General features: G+C 37.0%; 1 protein-coding gene across 1 annotated transcript; it reads right to left on the bottom strand.

Moving 5' to 3' along the window:
- Window positions 1-490: 490 nt before the first annotated feature.
- Window positions 491-3,270, bottom strand: LOC129223891 (innexin inx2-like). Its single transcript, XM_054858265.1, has one exon. It carries the CDS (start codon window positions 3,198-3,200, stop codon window positions 2,115-2,117), a length of 1,086 nt encoding a protein of 361 aa, XP_054714240.1. The 5' UTR covers window positions 3,201-3,270; the 3' UTR covers window positions 491-2,114.
- Window positions 3,271-16,196: the final 12,926 nt, after the last annotated feature.

Below are 16,196 nucleotides of genomic sequence, written 5' to 3'. Positions count from 1 at the left end.
TCATTCCTGCAGATAGTTTTGAGCTGTGTGTGCAAATAGTTTATATTTTTATCTTACTATGGCTTATTTTATAATAGAATATTACTTAAAACTTACTCTTCTAAAATTTTTATTATTGTCAGTTTTCTAAAAGTGGACCAACATACTCTGCATTCTTTACATCAATCTCTAATCAATGTTTCATCTAAGACTTTTTAACCAGAATAACTCCTTCCTCAAGAATTCCAAATTTAGCAAACTTTTTTTCAAAAATTCACACTTTTCCAGGGGTCTGAAAAATTTGTAGACCTTTCCAGTTGGGTAGACATTTGTTTAATTTTAATTAATATAGTAAAATGAAGTATTAACTTCTTTTAAACCTTTATACCTTTTCGCTAGAAAGATAAATGCATGATATTTCAAGATGAACAAACTATATTTTAAAATCACAAACCTTTTAAGCTATTAACATGCAGCATTAATATGGCTTAACTTTCAGAAAACAAGGCAATAAAGAGGCCAAGTCTTTATTTTGTTTAAAAACATATATACAAATATGTATTTATCAAAATTCAAAAGTACTATCAAACTTGTAATTACAAAAATCCAAATTAAGGCTTGGCTTTGTATCAAAGACAAAAGGTAAACACAGAAATAATTAAATAAGAGTAAAAAAAACCTAGTGGTATGCTAAATAGCACTTCCCATGTCTCAACAAGATTTCATTTAGAATAAGTCACTTATAAAGGTCAATTTTCCAAATATATAACACAAAACAAAAATGATTTTAACTATAATTTTAAAAAGCCATGTTTCCAGTTGAATACGTCAATATTAGGTAAGCTTAAATAAAAGAGATTCTTATTTGAGGCACATTTTGTGCTCACAGCACCTTTATGCCACTTTGAAAATGAACACTATTACATATATGATTTAAAACACATTAGTTTCAAAGACAAATCTTGGAATCAAAAATAATGATTAGCTATTCTAGAACTATTGAATATGATACATGAAAGAAAAAAGGAACTTAATTTTATGATTATGTAAACCAAAATATCTTTGGCTGATAAGTACATACATATGAAAATAGGCGAGTTGGGACAGCACAGCAGCACTCTCAATAAATATGATAAAAAGATATGTTTTTAACAGATATTCTACACCTGTCAACATACAGAGCTCGGTAAACGAGATTTTCATAATCTCTATAATGGAAGCAATAGACTTCATGACTAAAACCTCTTCATTATGTTTTTAGTCTATTCTTTATATCACATTCTATTTATTTTACATCATTTTGTTGCCACAAGACACAAGCTAATTTAACAAAGAAATTCATCAAAATTATTCAACTGATTAAGAGACTTCCATAATCTTTCCTAGAAATAACTAATTTAAATGGTTTTTTAAAAATAAATTTAGAACCTTAAAGTGTATTAATTTTGTGTCTTAATTACAGTATTTACTGGCAATTCAAACAAACTAAAAACAGCTGACATCCTAGTATAAAAATGATTAGATATTGAACTAGAATTGGCACTTTTCTGTGAGGACTAGGAATTTAAGAATGCATCAGGTGAATAAATGTACATTGTTTATATTTCTTTAACGCAACTAGCGTTAGTGTAATAAAAAGGTTTTTTAAATTGTATTTTAAATACAATTTAATTAAATTACAATGATTCAGAAACAATAAAGTTTATTAGGTTAAACCTACGAGAAAAGTGTCAGATTAATAGATCACATTGCGGTTCATTTGCTGACCATAGGCACTGTTGTATTGCTTAGAATATATATCTAAACATTCGATAAACATGCAATATGCATATTGAAATATTAATTATAACATTTTAATAAACGTCACATTTCATATAAAAATAATTGGCAGTACATTGGTTACGGTTGTCTTAAAATGGAATGCTAAATGCATAAATACTAAATACGTCAAAAATATATGAAAATATATTGAGCAATTAGAGTCTTTGAAAAATTGGTCAAAAATTCCATTACTTTACGTTTGTTGTGGGTCAAATATAAAACAAGTTCACATTTCTTGAATATAATACGACAATAGAAAAATCGCCATTTTAGGCTTAACGTTACATGAAAAACATAAAAGATCATAGAAAAAATTACGCCATGTCAACAGCTTTTCTTTCTAATTTTCGCGCCAAATCCACGATAAGATCACGATAATTAAGGCTGTCGAGGTTTTTACAGAGCAAGTCGAGCACAAACCAGTCACTCAGCGTACATTTTCGAAGCACAATATCCAGGTAATCGGGTCGCGTGAGGCGAGCGCGGGAACGCAAAACCATGAATCTAAATTGTGGCCACATGAAGATGACAGCGTGGAAGGCGAGGATCATTGCAGACACGACAGCCAAAATAACAAACCAGAACCAGAGGAAAACATAAATCTTTTCATTGATGATGTTGATGGGCAAGATGCACATGGCGTCATGACGTTGGACGTCGCCGGATGAGCCATACCTGTGGAAGGTACACTTGGTCAGTCGGGGAAACACGTGTATCATGGGGTCATAGCGGACGGAATAGTCCCATTCAGTAAATTGGATGACTTTATGTCCGTACGCTGAAAATTCGCCACCAAGAAATCTGTCGATCAAATACATCTGGCCAATAACATTCACAAAATTGAGAATTTCGCAGAAAAAATACTCAGCTGCATATAATTTGTGATTCCCCAAATTTTCGGTCAAGTACGCCACCAGTACTTTTCGGTTTTCTTCCTTCTTGTCGGAACTCATAATAGGAGCGTTGAGGCCTAAAATTAAAGCACGGATTCGGCCACCTTCCCACATTTTCCATAAGTATCGAGGGATGTAAAACATCATCGCTTGTAAAAACAACACAAAGCAAACCCACTGGTAATAGGCATGGTAAGTACGTTTCTCACCTGGGGTGTACTTGTCAACTCCTGGATAAGGGATCTCGTCACCAACTTTTTTGTGCCAAGCAGAATCAACACTAAACGTAGAATGCACCCAGCAAAACGAGTCCAGTAGTTTATTGGGGATGTCATCTCTGGAAATGCAATCAATCGGGTCCCCTATGTATTGCCGGGAAGTGACGAGGATGCTAAAGGCTAGCAATATCAAAACTGTAAACTTGTAGTGCAGTCGAAACACATTGTTGTCAATGACAACGGTGTTGAGTTTCAGAAAACTCTTCAGGGATCCAAAAATCTTATCCATCGCTAAATTGTTCAAATTCAAGTCACAAGCCTACCGCGGGTAGGAAACCACGCCGATGACGGGAAATGAATTCTCCTTTCTTCCTCCCATTTTCCCCCTTTCCGCGGAAGGTTTACTGCACTCCTGCATCGCCAACAAAACTCGCCAATAAGGGGAGGGAAAAACGACTTTATTGCTGTAACAAGATTTATTATGCAAAATGTTTTTTTTTTTTCGTTTGATAAGTACGAATTCAACTTTTTTGTGTTTGTACTTATTTCAGTTTTTTTTTTTTGAATTTCTAAAAAAAATGCTTGGGTTTTTTTTTTTTTTTTTTAATAACTCGATAGGCCCTTTCTATACAGAGCAGGGGCGTCAACAGAAATTTTGAGGCCCGTCACTACTGTTTGACCACAGATTGTATGGAATTGGCAAACATCCAATTAAGGCGACTCCATCTGAATGAGGGGAAAAATAAAAATTTGATGCGTGTGTTCCTCTCATTTGAATGAGACTCTGCTTAATTTAGAGGCTAACATACATCTGCACAATCTGACATCCCTGAAAACTAATAGATGCTTCCATTTCCGCGTGTAAACCGGATGTTTGCCTTTCCATACAATCCGTGGTTAGACAGTAATGACTTTTCCGGGCCCCCTCCACATTGTTTATCCCTATATTTCACGCCTAGATTTAAAAATATTGGGCTCCCTTCAGGACCGTGCCGACAGATGTACCTTCTCCACCTCCACCCCCACTCCCTGTGCACCCTCCTAACAGAGACTTAACTTTCGTCGCCATGGTCACAAACCGTATGCACTGGATGTTTTCTTTCTTTCTTTTTTTATTTTTATTTTTGCACACATATATTTTATTTTCATTATATATATATATATATATATATATATATATATATATATATATGTGTGTGTGTGTGTGTGTGTGTGTGTGTGTGTGTGTGTGTGTGAATACTGAGATGTATTTTACTCTTTGTTACAATTATTTAATATATAAGATTTATTTGTTTCATCACAATGTCCACCCTTCGTACGAAATGAAATTTCCTTCCCCTTAGAAATTCCATTCCCAGGGTTCCGGGGACACGTGCGATAATCTGGATCTGCCAACGCCCACTTTGTGTAAATGTGTCATTTTTTATTTGGTTCCACTGAGTAGAGCTTTTTATTTTATTCAGCAATCACGATTGCTTATTGTTCTCATTTGACCGTTTTTGATGACCGCGCCTTTTTCAGCTTAGACAAGGGGCCTCTGCAGCACTACCGCCCACTGTCCTCTGCACACTCGATTCCGAGCACTGCCTCCTGGAATTAGTTTCTCCTGGTCGATGGCGTCCATGTCCTACACACACGCACGCTCGTACACACACACACACACGCTCACACACACGCTCTTACACACACACACGCGGTCATACACAAGCCTTTACACACATACGCACTAGTCTACGTTCATACACACACGCCTGCGTGCATACACACAGGCCTACGCATGCACGCACGCACCCCTATACACATACACACACGCCTGCACTACTCGTGATTGCGAAACATATACAGTAAAACCTGTAAAGTTGACCACCTTTGTAAGTTGACCACCTGTCTATGTTGACCGCTTTTGTCAGGAACGGAATTAGTCCTATGTTATATAATGAAGGAAAACCTCTGTAACTTGACCACCTCTCTATCTTGACCACCTGTCTATCTTGACCACTAATGAACACCAAATTTGGTTTGTAGCATTGTAAAAAACCCTTTGTAAGTTGACCACTTGGTTTATTTTTTAAAATTTTACTTAGCAAATTGTTTTATTTTATTATTTTTTTTATAGCTTTCCAAGAACATTTTTGATACCAGACCAGCGTTTTACTAACTAAATGAAACAGTAGCATAACTAAACCTCCTTTTGAGTTTAACCACATGGGAAAACTATTAAGAACCCATTTATTCCCCAAACTTGTTTTTCTTTATGAAAACATGTGTCAATAGAAAAGTACAAAGTATTTTTTTCCAGTTGTAAAATTTTGTGACAACATTGGAATTGTGCTAAAGAGTAAAGTTACTTGCATTGCAGTATTTCTGGTGCAAGGGATTAAGAGATACGACATTTTCATTCTCAACTGCTTTTTTGAACTATGAGAGTCCAGCTTGTTGCTCTTTGTGTTATAGTTTTACATAAAATGGCTTCAAAAAGAAAGTTAGTTGAACTTGAGATTGATAAAAAGTATGAAATATTAAAACTAATTGAAAAGGGAGAAAGCTAGAGAAAATTAGCTGACACATATGGAATTTCTAAAACTAGTGTCTAGTAAGTGCGCCAAATTCAATAAGGAGTTATTTTGTTGAAAAGTAGATCATCATAGAGTTATAAATGTATTTGAGAAAAATTTGCAATTTTTGATAAGCGATGAATTTTTAGGAACTATTAATATCAAATGAATAACTTTTCATAAACAATAAGATTTTTTTTTATCTATTTACTGAAATTTTAAATTTACATGACACATTATACGTCATTCTGGGAAAATAATCTCTAAAAATATTTGAATAACATTTTAAAATATTGTTTCAAAGTAATGCTAAACAATGAAAGTGAGTTAAACAGAAAGAGTAAGTGTCAATCAATCAAAAATGAATACATGGTGCAAGAAATGACAAAAAAAAAAAAAAAATCATTACCCCCTCCATAAGTTGACCACCTGTCTAAGTTGACCACCAAAGGACTGCACCGCAAGTGGTCAACTTACACAGGTTTCACTGTAATTTGAATTCAAAATTTCAGAATTCAAGTTAATTTTCAATTTTTCTTCTTCTTATGATTATTTTGTATTTATTTATTTATTTTATTGCTGTATTATATCATTATTACAAAGGGAAATACATCTTAAAATAACTGGCTTTCTCTCTCTCTTTTTTATTTTCCGCGTCAAGAAATAAAAATCGCGTACTGCTTTTTTTTTTTTTTTTAATTATTTTATACTGCATTCAAATGAGAACAAATTGAATAAACTTTTCAACTATAGAATTTCAATGTTAGGAGTGCCCTCTTAAGAGCATCACCGCCCCAAATACCACAAAGTCCCCCCCCCCCTAAACATTTCAATGGCGCAATCTGTGCCGTGACTCCACCACCTTGGGTAGACACCCCTGTCAGTGCGAATATGAATGGCTCTTATAAATCATCTTCATGAGAAAATAAACTACTTTTTTTACCCTTTAAAATCTAAGTTTTTACTTTGTAATTCGTATGCAAACTAAATAATTACAAATAAAAAATATTCAGGTTAAATATTATTTATTATTTAAGTAAGATGTTTTTTTAGAATAATTTTAGAGAATCTTTTTTAATTTACGTATTTAAAAATAAAAATATAACTACGATTATATAATTAATTTTAGTGAAACAGACAGTCCAAATTATATATAGGTAGCGGAGCACGCCCGAGCCCTCGCCAAGTTTGGTAACCTCCGAAAAGTGCGTCTCGCTTTTATTGGCGTCAGGCTACCTCGAATGCAACCAATAGCAGGATCTGCGTGCACCCGAAAAAAAAAATGAGGGGAGAGGGAACTTGCTTGAGACTCATACAAAACTTCCCCCCTCCCTCCACCTATTTCTTTATCTGGGAAAGAATAGCTCTTTGAGATAACATTTTTGAGAACTGAGTTCATGTTTTGTGAAAACTGGAATTAAACCTTTGAAAACCATTTTTTAAATAATTTGTCTTGAGTTTTTTCTGCAAATATATGAGACATTGAGCTTTGTGTCGGCGGCTTTTTTTCGCCGACTTGATGCTCTATTTAGCAAGGAAATAGCGGATTAAAGGATTTCGAAATTTCTTGAAATGATCGCTAGCGAAAGTGCAAATCTCGTTTTCGGTACCACATTGCAGAAAAAAACAAAAAATTATATGCTTTTCTTTCAATAACAATAAGTGCCCATTCAACTCCCCCCCCCCCTTTTTTTGGAAATTTTTTTATCAAGATCAAGTGCACACAATAGTGTGAACTTATTCGTGTCTTGTGGTGCTTTTTATGCGATTAATATATTAATATTCACAAAAATATAGAGAGTTTATTAATTCATTCCAGGAGCAATCTAATTTTGATAACACCCTCTGCTATCTTGAATCCAGTGGCGTAGCGAAGGGGTGGTTTTGGGGGGAAAAGTACCCCAAGAAAGGGCTGTTTTGGTCAACAAAAAAAAAAAAAACGGTTCGGAAGGTATTTTTGATCAAAAAAAAAACCTTTCAGAAGGTATTTTGATCCAAAAAAAAACCTCCTCCAGAAGGTATTGTTGATTTTGAAAAAAAATCTTCCAGAAGGCTTTTTGATTTAGAAAAAAAAAACCCTCCAGAAGGTTTTTTGATTTAAAAAAAGTCCTCCAAAAAGTATTTCTGGCTGCGCTAGTGCAGTGGCGTACAGAAAAAGGGGTGGTTTCTGGTGTCCAGACCCTTCGTCTCCCGTGGAGCTAAAAAATAAACTCCAAAATTGAAAACTGAAGTATTCTTTTTCATCATCAAATCAATTTTATGTACTTATGACTTTCAATGTAAAATTAACGTCGAAACAATGACTGCTTTTGTTTACATTTCCAAGTCTCAGAGTTGGCTATTTTGAGGCTGGAAATTCTACAAGGAATGGCTTAAAATTTCCCGATTTCGCCGAAAATGTGTTTGGCGTAGGACCTCCCGATTTCTTGATCCAGCCCTGCTCCCCCCGCCCCCTCCCCATACAGTGTACAGGCCCGACAACACTGACGCCAAAAAAAAAAAAAAAATTAATTTGAATTTTTGGCATCTTGAATTCAAATTATGTTTTTCGCAATCACGAGCGTGTGTGTTTGTATAGGCACATGTGTGTGGGTGCGTGGGTGCGTAAGTGTATGTATGCATGTGTGTGAGTGAGTGTTGTGTACGTGCGTGTGCGTGCAGGTGTTCGTGTGTGTGTGTAGGCGTTCGTGTGTGTGTGTGTGTAGGCGTTCGTGTGTGTGTGTGTGTACGCGTTCGTGTGTGTGCAGGCGTTCGTGTGTGTGTGTATGTAGGCATGTGTTTGTGTCTGTGTGCAGGCATGCGTGTGTAGGACATGGACGCCACCGCCCAGCAAAAGTGGATTCCGGGGGACAGTGCTCAGGACCAGCCGTGCCGCCGCCGGTGGTACTGCAGGCCTGGTCCAAGCTGAAAAAAGAACCGGAACATCAAGGACGGTCAAGTGAGAACAATAAGCAATCGTGATTGCTCAAAAAAAAAAAAAAAAAAAAAATCAAGAAAAAAAAAAAGAAAGGAGGAAAGAAAAAAAAAAGGGGGAGGGTATCTCCGAATAAGTGAAAATGTAAAGATAAATTAAAATGTATTCTTTTAGTATTTGCTGTTGTGGCACTTCAAATAGAGTAAATTGTTTTCTAGCAAGCAGTTTTGATTTTTTTCTCCTTCCTTTTCCCTCCCCCCCCCCTTTTTTTACTCCTTTCCCCCTCTTCTTTTCTTTTTTCTTCTTCTTTTTTGGGGAGTTGAAAGAGGCCCGGTGACATTAATGACAAGGAGCCTATCTTGGCTCTCCGCGACTCTGACAGAGTAACTCAATGCCAATTTTGCAGATAATAACAACAAAATAGAAGTTTTCGCATTAATACATAATTACACTGTTTCCAAAATTTGGGGGAGGGGGACAATTGACTCTCACTCCTGACTGTCCAAATGATGAAACTATAGAAGCATAAAACTTCCCGAATTTGCACTTCGAACTGCATAATTTCAATTTCACCACCTCAAAAAAAATGGGGGGGGGAGGGAAAAACTCCTTTTATGAAGAAGCAAAGTGGAAAAAAGAACAATGCAATCCAAAAATTTATTTTCGAAAAAATACAATGGGGTTGTTTCTTTCAGTCAAAAGTAGTACTTTTTGTCATTGAAATTGATAGAATAAACAAAAAAAAAATAATAATAATAATAACAATGAAATAAAATAACATGAGCCCAGAAAATACTTTCATATATATATATATATATTCCCAACAGTTATTTTTTAATCAATTTTTTTAAATGTCCGATTTTTGAAACCAGGCGTGGTCTTGATGACGTCACAAATGGTGCACTTTGCTGCATCTTTCTATTCTACCGCGATTCCACGTTATGATAATCAAGAAGCGAATTAAAATAGCGCTCTGCGCTTGCTATCAACCACATCATTGCCAATACACGTGAGTAAAGATGCGAATTAAATATTTTGCTCTGTGAATGGCAACACGAAATGGCATTTCATCATTTTTGATGCCAGCGGACATAAAACATTACATAACCATTGAAAGCCCTTTAACCCAAGCATAAACATTGAAAGCGCGCCGATTTAAGTAATTTTTAAAAAATATTGAACTTTCACAAATTATTTAAAAAATGGTCAGATCCTATGTTTCTAAGCATGCTCTTTCAGAAAAAAAAATACTTTTAAAATTCTGGAAACGACCCCATTACTACATATATCTACCGTTTTACCTTGAATACTTTATTTGTCCATTTATATCTCTCTATCCATCTATCTATGTATCTTTGTTTATCTACATTTTGGTTCCCCCCCCCCTATCCCCCTGAAGCCTTAATACATGAATTACAAAATTCTTACACTAAATTACATTCAAAACTAAAAACAAAACATGCAGCCAGTTTTCCTGACAACGGAGTGAGGAGATTAAGTCAAAATTATGGTAGCAGGATTTCCAGGTGGGTTACTAGTTGAAAATCTGGTTCTTCAGGCTCATTTTCCCGACAGCAAGATAAAAATCAAAACAAAACTCGAATTGATCTAATATATCATTTCACAGCCATTAAAATGTGTCGTTAAGAGTGTCCTTTGCATAACAATTATCATCGACGATGCCTATGGTTGATCGTATTGAAGCTTTCGTGATTATTTTATGTGATTTTCAAAGGTCTGGTTACGTAAAGTAAATGATTGATAGTATTAAAGATTGAAAGGTTGCTGATTTCGAGATTAGAGGGGAGGGGGGCTTACATTGCAGCAATACTCTTTTTTTTTCTTAATAATGTGTAATAAAATCCATTTCTTCGTAAGATTTTAACACCAAACTGAACGAAGAACTTTAAAAACAGTTGCTATACATTCGATGACTAAGAGTTAAGTAATATGGAGTAATCAAATCTTAATTTAAACTAAATTTGCTAGTTTTTCTTTTTTTTCCTGTTGTTTCTATTTTCTTTTTATACTGTTTCATACACTCATAGACGCAATGTCGGGTGAGGGCCGGACACGTCTTTTCCCCATCAACTTGCTGGGCATTCTTTGGCCCTTGAAATATGTTAAAATTAGAACAAAAATGGTCAAGATCAAGAGTAAGTAAAAAAAAAAAGCATTTGCAACACAACAGCAAGTGTTGTCGAGGGGGGGGGGGGGTCACACTCATGTTTGAAGTAAATACAATCAAGAATTCTTGCTTTTTTTTTATTCCCCTTTCTTTCAAAAAATTGGAAATTATTCGAATTTGTTGGCTTGTTAAAATTTTAATCTGGAGATATGAGACATTAAGAATTAAATGTTTTATATAATAGGTTTTTGGAAAGGATATCACTACCAAATTCCCTTCAATCTTCATCAAACATCGCATACAATTAGGATTATAATTTCAGAATTTTTCTTTTGAAAAGAGCCCCCCCCCCCCCCTTCCCTTAATTGAACAAAAAATTGCCCAAATTTGGGTTTTAGTTTATCTGAACTCAGGCCCGGATTACCCAGTAGGCCACCCTAGGGCGCAAGCCGGAAAGGGCGCACGTCACGGAAAAATAATAATAATAAACAGCTTGTTGAAGAAAAAAAAAATGTGGCGCGATAGAACATATGGAGATGCAAAATTCAACTAGAATAAATTGCAACCAGGCCGTTAGGCAGAAAAAGAAGCAATTGGAGGATAGAGCTGGAGCGTAATGATTGAGTCAAGTTCCTTTTCCGGTCAAAGCAAAAAATTTTAAATATCTTTGATTTGAACAATAATTTCTTTAAAATATAGCTTTGTCCAGGGATGGACTGGGTCCTCCAAGCGTGCGTCAACCTTGACTCCCGAAGGGCGCACAGGTTCGAGGGAGAAAAAAAAAGAGAAGAAAGTGCATAGGTTTGAGGGCCGTTAGGCTAGTATCCGGGTCCTCGGGGTGTCCCCGACTTTGCAAAAGTGAAACAAATTTATTAAAAGTGAGTCAAACACAGGAAAATTGGTAAAATCCATGATCAGGAAAATGTTCAGTTATAAAAGTTGTTACTGAAAGAGTAAAGATTACGGACAAAGCAAAATAGGGCGAAGGAGGAGTTTTCTAATTCTGTCCCCATATTTTTAAGTCACCAAAGGTAGCCTAAAAATTGCATTTTTATAACTTGAATTTTGGGAAAATAATAATTCTCTCCCAAAAATCATCGAAAAAAGCAAACAATTTCGTTTATAGGACATCAACTCTAAACATTTGTGCAGGAGCACCCTCGACCCTCCCGTTCCCCCTTCCCGTTTCCAACATTTTGAAGATGGTCTAAAATTTCAAACATTTTCCTGAGGATGTTCCCCAAACTCCATCCAGTCACTCAGCATTAGAAGTCCTACAAATACATATTTAGAGCTTTCATTTCGATTTTTTTTGGGGGGGGGGGGGTAGATCTCTATAACGCCCCATCTTCACATCGTATCAGATCGTTTAAAATTTTGTTGTTAGAACCTTAAATTCGAAAACTTTCTTGGAGAGTGACCCTGATTTCAGTCCTCCTCCTTCCTTTTTGAAAATTGTCTAAGATTTTGTTTTTAGGATGTCAATTTTGAAATTCTTTCCTGGGAGCTCCCTCAATTTCAGCCCTTCTCCAGTATTATTAAAATCGTCCAAAATTTTGTTGTTAGGACTTCAATTCCGAAACAATTACGGAAGAGAGTAACCGAACACTATTCCTTCTCGTAATATCATCAGAGATGGTTTCCAATTGCGTATTTTTGTTTTCAATTTCGAATCCTTTCTGGGGAAGAACTGTTAAACACCATCAATGTCCCGAACGTCATAAAAGATGTCCTACAATTTTTTGGTTTTCAGTGTCAAACAGTTTCCTCGCTAGAGTCACCAATCGCCCCGCATCAAAAAAAAAAAAAGAAAAGAAAAGAAAATAGATAGTTAAAAGTTGCGCTTTAGGACCTCAATTTCAAAAAAAAAAATTCAGGAGAGCTCTCCCTACTCCTACCGTTCCCCAGCATCATTAGTAAAGATCGTCGAAAATTTCGTTTTAAAGACTAATTTCTACGGGGGAGAGTCCCTGAACTCATCCCTTTCTCTAACATCATCAAAAATAACATACAATTACGTATGAGGACTTCAGTTACGAAAACTTTCCAAGGCGAGTTCCGAATGCCACGACTTCCCATTAAATAGCCTTATGGCCTAAAACTGCATTTCTAACGCTTCAATTTCAAAAAATTATCGGGGAAGCACCCCTGAACCCCCCTTATTTGAACATTATCGAAGGAAAACAGAAAGAAACCCATTACTCATTTTGTCTAACGGGGGGGAGCGTGAAATCTTCACTTGTCACTGGACTCTATTACGCCTTTGGGAATGGCTGGGGGGGGGGGAGATGCGATTTAAATAGAGTTCAGATATGAGAGGGAGGAGCGTAATCTCTACGTTTGGTCCAGGGCTCAAATAGATGTTAGATGCCGGCCCTGTGTGACCTACATTGCCTCCCCCCCCCCCCAACGTCATCCCCGTACCAATACCGCTTCTTTTAAAATAAATTTCGAAAATTTCCAGAAATTTGACCCCGTTCCTTGAAACTACGTTCTACTTCTGACGTCCTCACAGAGTCTAAAATTGCTCTGTTGGAAATTTTGTGAGCATTCATCAAGGACGGATACAAGGGAGAGGCAATCGGGGCGACCGCCCCCTCCTTGAGCCGAGATGCAGGAAAAAAAGCTCTTCCTCGGAATTTTTCAGAATTGTAATCTTGAAAAGGCAATGGTAGATCATCTCTTAACACTTTAGAAAAAGGCATCAAAACTTCGATAACAGAGTATTTGGCAAGTTTTGAGGTGGAGGGGGGGGGGGGCGACCAAACAAAAAAAGGACTCGCCTTGGCTCTCGGCGGCCCTGTTTGTATAGGAAGTTTTTCAAAGCTTAGAAAACTCCATTTTAGACCATCTTTAGATGCTTCTAGATTGGGTTTGGAGGCCCTGGATTTTTTGATTGAATTCTAAAATAATAATAATAGTAATAATAATAATAATAATAAAGTAGTTATAGTGGGACAATTTTGATAACTACCCTTCAAAATATTTTAAGAATGAAAATTTCAAAAAAAAAAAACCTTACGCAAGTTTACGAGTTTAAAGAAAATAAAGAAAGAAGCGAAGGGAACTGGAACAAGTTTGTGAGCGCAAAAAAAAAAAAAAGATAGAATGAAAAGAAGAAATTGCACCAAATATTTAAAAAATAAATTAATTAAAAAAAAAAATACATTTAAAAAGGTGTTTAGGCTTGAGGGCGCATCTGCCCTCGGGATGATGGCGGACCAGTCCGCTCCTGAAAGGACCTGAAAAGCCAGGCCCCCGGCTCTCAGAAAAAAATTCGTACCCAACCAAACCAGTATCGACTTATCCGAATTTCGAAAACCTCAAAAACTAGGAAATGATTCTGATCCGAGTCCAGATTGCATCAGACAGTTTCATAAAATTCCTTTGAGGTGAAAAAGGCATGGTAAGCAGATGAGATACCGAGTTTTCTGGGACGCTACAGCCAGCTTCCCTCACGTGACCAGACAGACGACTCTTTCCGCAAGCGACACAAAGAGGGAGGTTTTGGGGGAGCGTCCAAGGTCAACAGATCTTTGTCCTCTGGATATGTCGTGCAGCTTCAGGCTTAGCTACGTTTCCTGCCTGCATGAAGAGCCGCTGCCGGAGAAAGGGTTTTTATTTACTTATTTATTTATTTATTTTTTTTTTGTACAATCAAATTATACCCTTTGCGCATTTTTTTTTTCTGGCCAATAATAATAGTTGATTCTGCGTAATCACGCGGCAAGTGAAAGAAAGATATAATTGTTTTAAGACGACTGACGAATTCGAATTAGCTAACCACTCGTCTGAGTTGCAGTTATAGATTTTTTTTTTAAACAAAGAGCCTCGCTTTGCATTTCTTTTGGTTTGTACGTATTACATAGAACAAAAATGAACACCTTTAAAAAAAATGATGTCGAGTTATGTATTTTTAATGCATAAAAACCATTACAAACAAATTGAAGCACGAAATATGGTTTCGATCAGTCAGGGGTGCCCCCTCTCCCAAAGGGCAAAGGCGCATCCCCCTAAATATCGCAAAGCCCCCTCCCCCCCCAAAAAAAGAGAAAAATGCCCCTCAAAACAACCTCTCCTAAAAATTTAAATGACGAAGTCTGCGCCACGACCCCCCCCCCCCCCTTCTATGTGGGCATTCCTGTTTTAATTTTTCTACATTAATAGAGGTTTATGAAGTGTATAGCAGTATGGCTTTTAACATTAAAACAGCTATTTTTTGCTACGTGTATCCTAGTCTGTAGCATATGCAATTTAAAAAAAAGTATGCGGTTTCAACTCTACAGCACTTTTGTCGAATATACTGCTCAGGGGGGGGGGCCTGAGGGTGGGCCTGGCTTACCGTCCTAAAATTTCTAAATCGGGCCCTGGATCCAGGGATGCCCACGGCCCCACAAGAGGTCAAAGGGTCCATGACGCACACTACGCCATTGAAATTTTTAGGAGGGGGAGTTGAGAAGGTGTTTAATCTCATTTTTTGGGGGGAGGGCACTCGTTCTGGGTGAATGCTGGGTAGCATTTGAGGGGGTGTGCCATCATCCTTGCGAGGGGGGGGGAGGGAGGCAACTCTGATAACTCCTGTATCTATAGATTTGATTTTCACTCAAATGTAACGTTGCTTGGCGGCAGAAGAATTTCATTTCAAGGAGTTTATACTTTAAATTTTACTAAAGTGATACAGGTGGCAAGAATTTTATAATTTTTTCACGTTCGATGTCCTAGTAAGTGATCGCATTAAGTATACAATGACTCAGGGATATAATTAATTCAGATTGACGTATAACTGAAGATAAATTCTACCAAGAACTGTATTTCACACTGTGAAAAAACGTGATAAAATTCTTAGTCTATTCACAATAAAATCAGCGTCATCAAACGTGAAGCATTTGTGCAAATACAGCCAAACTGCTTTGTGACTCATTTAATAGTCTAGCTTTAAATCACGTGCACTTACCGTGTACTTCTTCATGCTTGATATGCAAGTTCAACTATCTTGAGGTGTCTAAGTTCTCTGTATTGGTCAGCAGGAGCGGACTGGGTTCCCGCAAGCGAGCGTCAACCTTGGCCTCCAAAGGGCACACAAAAAAAAAAAAGTGCAAAAAGAAGAAGAAAAAAGGTGCAATAAAAAAAGTGCCAAAAAAAATAATAATAATTTGAACTTTGACACTTTGAATTCAAATTATGTTTTCCGCAATCACGAGTGTGTATGTGTGTTTGTGTGTGTGTATGTAGGCGTGTGTTTGTGTGTGGGGGGTAAGGGCATGTGTGTTTGTGGGGGGGTATGTGTGTAGGCATGTATGTTTGTGCCTGTGTGCAGGCATGAGTGTTTGGGTAATTGTGTGTGTGTAAGGGGGAGGGGTATGTCTGTTTGTGTGGGGGGGTATGTGTATGTGTGTAGGCATGCGTGTTTGTGTGTGGGTAGTTGTGTGTATGTGTGTGTGGGGTGTGTAGGCATGTATGCTCGTGTGCAGGCATGAGTGTTTGGGTAATTGTGTGTTTGTGTAGGTGTCTGTATGTATGCGTGTGTGTGTTTGTGTAGGTGTGTGTATGTTAGTATGTGCATGTGTGTGTGTGTGTATGCGTGTGTGTGTAGGATATGGACGCAACCTGGAGACGGTTTTCGCTAGAGGAGCAGCATCGTGAGGCCGGCCGACGGTGGTGCTGCAGAGGGAGGCGCGGGGAAAATAA

The sequence above is a fragment of the Uloborus diversus genome, chromosome 6, assembly GCF_026930045.1.
Source record: "Uloborus diversus isolate 005 chromosome 6, Udiv.v.3.1, whole genome shotgun sequence".
Classification (NCBI taxonomy): Eukaryota; Metazoa; Arthropoda; class Arachnida; order Araneae; family Uloboridae; genus Uloborus; species Uloborus diversus.
This window is presented reverse-complemented; position numbering and strand designations above follow the sequence as displayed.